Source organism: Carlito syrichta, unplaced genomic scaffold (assembly GCF_000164805.1).
Source record: "Carlito syrichta isolate Samal-C Ts95f unplaced genomic scaffold, Tarsius_syrichta-2.0.1 Scaffold251499, whole genome shotgun sequence".
NCBI lineage: Eukaryota > Metazoa > Chordata > Mammalia > Primates > Tarsiidae > Carlito > Carlito syrichta.
The window spans coordinates 371,847-381,809 of NW_007195595.1; the positions used below are offsets into that span (position 1 = coordinate 371,847).

A 9,963-nucleotide genomic window follows, 5' to 3' on the forward strand; every position below is an offset into this window, starting at 1 on the left:
AAGACAAAGACCATATGGCTTCACTTACATGAGACATCTAAAGTAGCCAGACTCATAGGACAGAAGGTAGAATGGCAGATGCCAGGGGTTGGGGTAGGAGGAAGTAGGAAGTTGTCATTTAATGGGTATAGACTTTCCATTTACAAGATAAAAGAGTTCTCGGGAGCTGGGCTCTGTGGCTCAGCCTATAATCCCGCACCTTTGGCAGGCTGAGGTGAGTGAATTGCCTGAGCCTGCAGGTTCGAGCCCTGCCTGGGCAGCGAGACCTCATCTCTACAATAAATCAAAAAATCAGCTGGGCGTGGTAGCGCATGCCTATAATTCCGGCCACTCAGAAGGCTGAGGTGGAAGGATCGCGGAGCCCAGCGGGTCGAGGCTACGGTGGCCTTGAGCGGCCACTGCACTCCAGTCTGGGTGACACAGTGAGACTCCAACTCAAAAAAAAAAAAAAAAGAGTTCTTGGGATCTGTTGCAGAACAATGTAAATATACTCAGCACTACTGAAATGTACACTTATAAGCGGTTGATTTGATGTGTTTTTTACTACAATTTTTTTTTTTTGAGTTGGAGTCTCACTCTGTCACCCAGGCTAGAGGGCAGTGGCACGCTCCTGAACACCGCAGCCTCGACCTGCTGGGCTCAGGCAATCCTTCCACTTCAACCTTTCAAGTAGCTGGAACCATAGGCACATACCACCATGCCCAGCTAACTTTTTGACTTTTTGTAGAGATGAGGTCTAATCAAGTTGCCCAGGCTGGTCTTGACCCCACGGGCTCAGGCAACCCTCTCACCTCAGCCTCCCAAAGTGCTGGGATTATAGGCATGAGCCACCATGCCCAGTCTTACAATTTTTTTGAAAGACAAGAAGATGCTTCCAGATGACCCAGCTTGCACATGAGTCTGAAGAGGACAAAGAGAATAAGTATAATGGGGCCCACCATGAGTAATTTATTATATTAGTTATAAATACTACTGAGGCTTGGGGGGTGAGTTTTTTTGTTTTGTTTTGTTTTTTTAACTGAATCTATAGCTTGCTATGGATAAAATACAAACTTCCATCTGTAACTGTTTTAGAGAGAGTAGCCCCCTGACTTCAACCGATTTCATCTGTTGGACTATGGACTACTCTAAGTTGAATATCCATGGCTGATTGTGCTGACCCCAACCTGGGATGAGCCCCAGACCAGAACAATCCTTGGAAAGTCTCTTTGTTCCTGACAATGGAGGCTTATTCTGCTGGGCTTCGCAAGCCTGTCCCATCTGCGATGCCAGCTCTCAGCCCTCTTCCCATGTGCAGGGTGAAAGATGAGCTGTTTATAACAGCTTTTCTCCAAGCAGAATATACTTTTATTTCCAAATCATCTTTATTTGGCTAGTATAGGATAACAATAGTCATCTCAATTTCTTTGTTCTTTTTAAACATTTATTCAAAGGCCAAGTTTATCCTACAAAGAATAATTAATAAAGTATCAGGTTGTTGCATAAGTTTGTAGTGTCTGTTTCTGGCATGGCAACATGGTGGTACTGGGAGTTGGTTTATCACCTGTCATTTGGAGTGACAACATTGTACTTGCGAAGACGCTTTGCATTGTGCAGACCTGAGGAAAGTCAGTGCTATTTGTGGGCTAAATAAGATGGTGTGTCAAGTGGAAAAAGACGAACATTTCCAATAGATTCTTCTGTTTGAGTTTCATAGAGGAGTCAAGGAAGCAGAGGAGGCTTGAGACATTGGTATCATGTCCAGGGAGAATGCCACTGGGGATAGCACAGGAAGAAAATGGTTCTGTTGATTCAAAGAGGGCCACTTTGACCTGAGTGATTCTCCATGTTCATTCAGGAAGACCATTGGGCTGTGATAAAGACCATTTAGATGCTTTAATCCACAATGATCCATGTGAGTCAACCCGAGAGCTGGCAAATGTGATGAACTGTGTGACCAGTCAGCCATTGTGTGACATTTGTATTTCATGGCAAGTGAAAAATGCTATGAAGTTATGCATCAACCCGATACTTGCCATCATAATGGTACAATTTATTAAGCACCTTCTCCACATCATTCACTGGACTGGACAATTTGCCCATTGACTAGTTCGTTCTAAATTCCACTTTAGAGGCTGGGTGCAGTGGCTCATGCCTGTAATCCCAGCAGCAATTTGGGAGGCTGAGGTGAGAGGATTGCTTGAGCCCAGGTGTTCAAGACCAGCCTGGTCAACATAGCGAGACCTCGTCTCTAAAAAATATAAATAAATAAATAAATAAAATATAAATAAACTATACTTTAATAAAATATTTATTCCCATTTTACAGTTGAAGTTCAATAAATTAAGACACTTGCTCAAGGCCCACACAGCTAGCTGTGGAGAAGCAGAACTCAAACCGAGGCTGGCCATATGCCTATGTCTGCACTTTAATATATTATATCACCTCTCTGGACACAGACAATTACAATGAGAAGGACTGTCTAGCCCAGTTTATTCAAATAAAAAGAAAATGGTAAAATACTCCTATTTCATCTATTTTGCTTATTGACTAAAGAATAGATGACCCAGAGTAGTCTTCTCTAAGTTTTTCTGCTTGCTCTTTTCTTACTGTGAAGACCAGAAAGATACCAGGACCTAATCAGAAGGTGTATTCTTAGATGTGGTGAGGGTTCGCACAGCTACATAGTGACAACTCCCCTTCATGCCAGCCACAATCCTTCCATCTACATAATCTGTCTTCACGCACAGTTCATTTAGCACATGGACCTGCACGCTCTTAAATTACAAAATTACTAAATCCAGATTTGAAGACTATGACTAAATCATTTAATAGAGAATAGAATAAAAGTCACTTACTTTAAAAATGCATATATTTTCATCTTATATTTCTCATAGTCAAATATAACAAGTACATTTATTTTTCTCACAACACCTAACAAGAAGAAATGCCCATTTCCTTAAAAATACCTACGTTCCTTACTAAAATCATGCTTTAAAACCATCAATATTTGTTAATACTGAAGAAAAATGCTCATGTTACCCAGGAGGGAGGCCCAATTCCCTGCTTCTGTTGTAACCCCGTGTCATGTTAGAGAGAAGGAACCGGCAGAGCTTCTAGGAAGGTGTGATGCCTCTGAATTCGGTTTAGAAGCTGCAGGGCTACAGGCTTGAATTCTGTTTCCCAGTGGAGTTTGTGATAGTTTTTTAGGTCTTGGTCAAAGCAGCCATCCAGTGCTAGTTCTTCATCTGTATCAGAAACATCAGAATTACAGCATTACTTGGAAATGTAAACCTAATGAATAGAGTTTCTGATGACCTGAGTTATACTCATTCTGGGTCATCTCTAATACCAGCATCACACAGGACAGTATTAAGGAGAAGTTCCCTGCTCACTTCTGTTCTTTACGAAGACAATATTTTAAAATAAGTATTTTTTAAGATTATTTTTTATTTTTTTGAGTCAGAGTCTCACGCTGTTGCTCACAGCCACCACAGCCTCGACTTGCTGGGCTCAGGTGATCCTTCTGCCTCAGCCTTCCAAGTAACTGGAACCACAGGTATGTGCCACCACGCCCGACTGATTTTTTTTTTTTATTTATTGTAGAGATGAGGTCTTGCCATGTTGCTCAGGTTGGTCTTGAACCCATGGGCTCAGGCAATCCTCTCGCCTTTACCTCCCAAAGTGCTGGGATTACAGGCGTGAGCCAACGTGCCCAGATAAATAAGTATATTTTAGGCTGACTGCGGTGGCTTACACCTATAATCCCAACACTGTGGAAGGCTGAGGTAGGAAGACTGCTTGAGGCCAGGAATTTGAGACCAGCCTAGACAACATAGCAAGACTCTGTTTCTATCTTTTAAAATTAAAATTTAAGAAAATAAAAATAAGTATATTTTAGTCTCTTAATTTAAATAGGCAATATTTTTTTCCAAAAAAGAAAATTCAGATTAAATTGAGCTCTTATTTCAACTAATCTCTTAGTTTTGTTTTTTTGTTTGTTTGTTTGCTTGCTTTTTTGAGTTGGAATCTTACTCCATCGCCCAGGCTGGAGTGCAGTGGCATGCTCACGGCCACCCCAGTGTCGACCTGCTGGGCTTAGGTGATCCTTCTGCAACAGCCTTCCAAGCAGCCGGAACTAGAGGCACATGCTACCATGCCCGACTACTATTTTTCATTTATTGTAGAGATGAGGTCTTGCCAAGTTGCCCAGGCTGTTCTCGAACCCGTGGGCTCAGGCAATCCTCTCACCTCAGCCTCCCAAAGTGCTGGGATTATAGGCTTGAACCATGGAAGCCAGCCTCTCTTAGTTTTTATGTGTAGATTTGCATCTAAAATCAGACCACAATTTCCCAGAATAAACAAAGTATTAATGGGTTTACTTCCTATTAGAAAATTTAATTACTTCAATGGACGGTTAGAAAAGGAGTCAGGAAGTCTTTTGGGAAAACAGCTCAATTAAATCTGACACTTTAACCTTTATGAAAATCAGAATTTTGCTGGCTTCAAAGCAGCAGGAATATTGTACTTCTTTGAAGAGACAATCCTCACCCCCACACTCTCTCTAATAACTGTGAAAACTGGGGGACTGTGAATATCCCAAGGAGACTGGACTCAGTGGCTCATGATGGTAATCCCAGTGCTTTGGCAGGCCGAGGCGGGAAGATCACTTGAGGCCAGGAGTTCAAGGTGAGCCTGGGAAACAAAGCAAGACCTCATCTTTACAAAAACATTTAAAAATTAGCCAGTCGTGGTGGTGTGTGCCTGCAGTCCCAGCTCTATGGGAAGCTGAGGTTGGAAGGATCATCCGAGCCCAGGAGGTTGAAGCTGCAGTGAGCCGTGATCATGCCACCACTCTCCAGCCTGTTTAAAAAAATAAAGAAGAAAAGAAAAGAAAATCCCAAGGAATATTAGAATCCCAACCGAGTTCATCAATAATACAGAAAAGAACTTGAAAACATAAATGCAAAATTACAACTTTAATTTGATTCTTGATCCAGGGCATCCTGAGTCCTGTGAGCACCATAAATACATTCAACCCAAGCAGGAAGACAGATGACCACTGAGGTTTCTGTGCTGACTTGCCACGGCATTTTTCTTTGTTGACATTGGGCCTCACACCCCATTGACGGTCTCCAGTCAGGAGGTTGGCTCTGCCACTTTCCAGGCCTGTGGCCTGAAGGAGGCCTCTTACATGGTAACCACTATGTCCTAAAGTGACCACAAATGTTGCTACTTACATAATTTGTAAATATTTTTTCAAGGGAAAATTAAAGACCTATGATAAAGTACTTCAGTACACTGCTTATATCAGAATTTCTACACTGAATAATTGTGTACTCTCAGTGTGTACTTTGGCACAATGGGTATTCGTGTCACTGCCCAGAATAAGATAAGGGACTCTGGAATTCCAGCTTGTTCCATGCTCTCCTCACAACCAAGTGGACAACTCCACAGTTCTGAGATAAGTTCCATGCAGATAAACACTTCAGCAACAAGCTCCATGGAGACCCTGTCAGCAAACCTGAATCTCCACCCACCAGACAGCCAAGGAGGGGAAATGCAGGCGGCCTTCAAGCCTACAAAGTCCTTCCCACCTGGCTATTCTAGACAAGAAGCATCTGTTAGACTCTGCGTGACTTCAGATTTCTAGGTCATCTCCCTTCTCCCTCTTTTCCCAATTTTCTGAGCATGAAACTTTTCTTAAAAAATAAATTCTAGGCCAGGCATGATTGTGTGTGCCTATAGTCCTACTTGGAAGGCTGAGGCTGGAGGCTCACTTGAGCTCAGGAGGTTGAGGTTACAGTGAGCTATGTCTGCACCACTTCACTCCAGCCTGAGCAACAGAACAAGATCTGTTGAAAGAAAGAAAAAAGAAGAGAAAAGAAAAGAAAAGGAAGTTCTGTCACATGCCCTCTTTCCCAGGCTGCGGCGGCCTGAGTAGTGTGGCCCAAGCTCTTTGCCGTCCCTTCCTCTGCCCAGGGCTTTGGTTGAATTTGGTGGGTTTAGTAAAATCTCTGTTGCTATTTTTATAATCGACTGTCAAGAATATGCTACTTCTCCTGAGGCCCAGCCTATAATTAATCCACATTTGAACCATATGAATTCTAAATTGGGTTAGACTAGATAACAAAAGTAGCCAAAGAGCCACAGGTTAGAGAAATGCTATCTAAAGTTTCAAAGTCAATGCAGCACAATACATGAAAAGTGCCATATTACGCTGGGTATTGAATTTTGGAACTTGCACTACAAAGGGTGGCAGAGGCTGATTCAGCAAGAATCCAGATCCAGCAGGGCTTGGTGGCTCAGCCTGTAATCCCCCGCTTTTGGGAGGCTGAGGTGAGTGGATTGCCTGAGCCCGCGGGTTCGAGACCCGCCTGGGCAGCAAGACCTCATCTCTACAATAAATCCAAAAATCAGCCGGGTGTGGTAGCACATGCCTGTAATTCCAGCTACTTGGAAGGCTGAGGCAGAAGGATCGCTGGAGCCCAGCAGGTGGAGGCTGCGGTGGCCGGGAGCGGCCACTGCACTCCAGTCTGGGTGACAGAGTGAGACTCTAACTCAAAAAAAAAGAATCCAGATCCATGATTCTAACTTTTCTGTGACCCACAGTAAGTAAGAAACACATTTCACACCATGACTGTGCAGACACGTCCCTGGATACCTACAGAGAAATAACAAACATTTCACAACAGCATACGCGGCCTGACAACATCATGTATTCTGATACTCTTTGCTAGTTCATTTTTCAGAGATGCTGGTCACAAGCAACTCAACCAATCTCCTCACCCACAGTGCGAGAAGCACTGATGCCAGGTCTTCTTAATCTTTCTCATGTATAGCATGTTTCCAGACACTAAAATCTGGGCAAGGTTAGAGAAAGGATTAAAAGACCCCAAACAACATATCCATTGGTGATTGTGACAACAGTTTTTGTCGTAGTTGACGTGTCCCGTGGCACCCACAGAAGTGTCACTGCTCTTCACGCCGTTTCCCAGCTTGTCCCCAGCACCGGGCAGCTGTTGACGGGACCTATGATTGCCCTGGCTATTCTTGTATAAGGCACAGTCCTCACAAGTTCCAGGAACACTGTTAGCTCTGTGGCATAGGCTGGGCGATCTGACCCTCCAACTTGAACATGGGGTCCCATTCTACCCTTGCCACAACACCTGGGTGCCAAATTCCACATTTCTTTTTTTTTTGAGTTAGAGTCTCACTCCATCACCCAGGCTGAAGTGCAGTGGCACACTCACGGCCACTGTAGCCTCAACCCACTGGACTCAAGTGATCCTTCCAAGTAACTGGAGCTACAGGCGTGCACTACCATGCCCAGCTAATTGTTTGATTTATTGTAGAGATGAGGTCTCGATAAGTTGCCCGGGCTGGTCTCGAACCCATGGGCTCGGGCAATCCTCTCACCTCAGCCCCCCAAAGTGCTGGGATTATAGGCTTTGAGCCACTGCGCCTGGCTGCACATCTCTTATGATGAACACGCAGTAGCCTCATATACTTCCATCAGCCACAACAGACCACACACGCGGTCATCGGTCGCCAGCTCCCCTGAGCGGGGTTCATAGGAGACCGGAGTGCCAGGGTATCCCCCTTAGGAACTTCAGATTCAGCTGCCACTCCTGAACTCTTTAAGTTCATAAGACATGACTGCAGTATGCTGGGACTTCTCAGACGACATTCTTTTTTATTTTTTTATTTTTGAATTGGAGTCTCATTCTGTCACCCAGACTGGAGTGCAGTGGTACACTCATAGCCACCGCAGCCTTGATCCCCTGGGCTCGAATAATCCTTTCACCTCAGCCTCCTAAGTAGCTGGGACTACAGGCATGTGCCACCACACCCAGCTGATTTGTTTTATTTATTGTGGAAATGAGGGCTCACCAAATTGCCCAGCTGGTCTCGAACCCATGGGCTCAGGCAATCCTCTCACCTCAGCCTCGCAAAGTTCTGGGATTACAGGTGTGAGCCATTGTGCCTGGCTCAGACAACATTCTTTTAAGGCCTCTTTTCAGAAAGCCTGTCAACATCCCAACCAGATTGAGGACCACTACTTTTTCTGTTTTTTCAAGTCACCCAGTAAGAAAAAGTTAGGGAACTTATATCACTACTTCAATTGCTCTGCCATTGTTTCCAAAAACAGTGCACACATTTCAACAGGGGCTTTGATGACTCAACAGCTTGCCCTGTTTTCAAAGTGGCCTGTTTTGGTTGGGCGCAGTGGCTTGCACATGTAATTCCAGCACTTTGGGAGACTGAGGTGGGAGAATCGCGTGAGCCCAGGTGTTTGACACCAGCCCAGGCAACACAGTGAGACCTCATTTCTAAAAAAAAAATTTTAACCAGGTATGGTGGCACACACCCGTAGTCTCAGCTACTGGGGAGGCTGGGGTGGGAGGATCGCCTGAGCCCAGGAGGTGGAGCCTGTGGAGAGAGCCAGGATCACACCACTGCACACCAGCCTGGGCAACAGAATGAGATCTTGTCTCAAAAAACAAAACAGGTAATCCCGTGCCTTTGGGAAGCTGAGGTGAGTGGATTGCCTGAGCCTGCAGGTTTGAGACCCGCCTGGGCAGTGAGACCTCATCTCTACAATAAATAAATTTTAAAAAAAAAGCCAGGCGTGGTAGCGCGTGCCTGTAGTTCCAGCTACTCGGAAGGCTAAGGCGGAAGGATCGCCAGAGCCCAGCAGGTCGAGGCTGCGGTGGCCGGGAGCGGCCACTGCACTCCAGTCTGGGCGATAAAGCGAGACTCCAACTAAAAAAAAAACCAAAAAACCCAATATGGCAACTAAAATAACACAAATAAGGAATACAGTATAATTCATGCAGCACTTAGAACTTATTAGGTGTTACACATAATCTAAAAATGATTAAAGCATATGGTGGGTCTCATGTGTTATATGCAAACCCTGTACGCTTCTGCATCAGGGACCTGAGCACCCGTGGGTCTTGGCATCCAAGGGGGTCCTGGGAACAACCCTGCATACACAAAAGGGGCAGCCACGCCAGGCAATGGGTTCAGGAGAACCAAGTACCTTCCAGGTACCCTGCCCCCGCGAGAAGCTGGCCACACCTACCCCCTCGCATCCCTCTTGAGTCACACAGCCCCACTGTCCTTGTTATTGCTGGCTGAGTACCCTGACTTAGGTAACAGAGGAAGCCAAGACGGCCCGTCTCAGGGGGCAGCTGCTGCCCACACGGGAAAACCCTGCACCCCAGGAGAGTGACGTCCCCCCCAGCCCAGTGCATCCTCTCCCTGCCCAGAGGAGACAGGGAGACTCACACTGAAGGCAGCGAGGGGAAGCCTGGAGGCTGCTGAGGCTGTGGCCAGAAGGGAACCTAGAAGGAGCAGGGGGCAGGGAGGGAACTTTTTCCAGAGGGCAGGGACAAAGCAGAGCTGACTCTCCAGAAGTGGGGAGCCTACCATGGCGACCTACAGGGTGTCAACTGGTCCCTGAAGGGCCTTCTGGGAGGATTGGGGTGACATCCTGTTCCCTTGCTTCTTTCTTCCGCGCTCATCCTTCCCTTACGCTGTACCTCACTGGCCAGGGCAGGTTCTCAATCCTGGTTGTGTGTCAGACTCACCTGCCAGCCTTAGTAAAACCCAGATTTTCAGCCAGGTGCAGTGGCTCATGCCTGTAATCCCAGCACTTTGGGAGGCAGAGGCAAGAGGATTGTCTGAGCTCAGATGTTCCAAACTAGCCTGAGCAATATGGTGAGACTTCATCTCTACAATAAATCAAAAAATTAGCCAGGTGTGGTGGCACACACTTGTGGTTCCAGCTACTTGGAAGGCTGAGGCAGAAGGATCACCTGAGCCCAGCACTCCAGAGTAAGACTGACTCAAAACCTGACTCAAAACAAACAAACAGAAAACCAGATTCTCAGCCTCACCCCAGGGTGCTCCTTAGAAGTCCCAGTGATGAGGCCAGGATAGCAGACTTTCTCTCTCTCTCTCTCTCTCTCTCTCTCT

The 9,963-nt window shown here is 45.8% G+C and overlaps 1 protein-coding gene across 1 annotated transcript in view; it reads right to left on the reverse strand.

Moving 5' to 3' along the window:
* Window positions 1-2,831: 2,831 nt before the first annotated feature.
* The window catches only part of ARMC2 (armadillo repeat containing 2), a gene marked incomplete at its 5' end in the record, with an annotated part of 104,549 nt that continues 97,417 nt past the window's right edge, over window positions 2,832-9,963 (reverse strand). Inside the window, one exon of the mRNA XM_021709526.1 lies at window positions 2,832-3,227. Within this exon, the coding sequence (XP_021565201.1) occupies window positions 3,070-3,227 (158 nt within the window). The remainder of the gene's footprint in view (window positions 3,228-9,963) is intronic.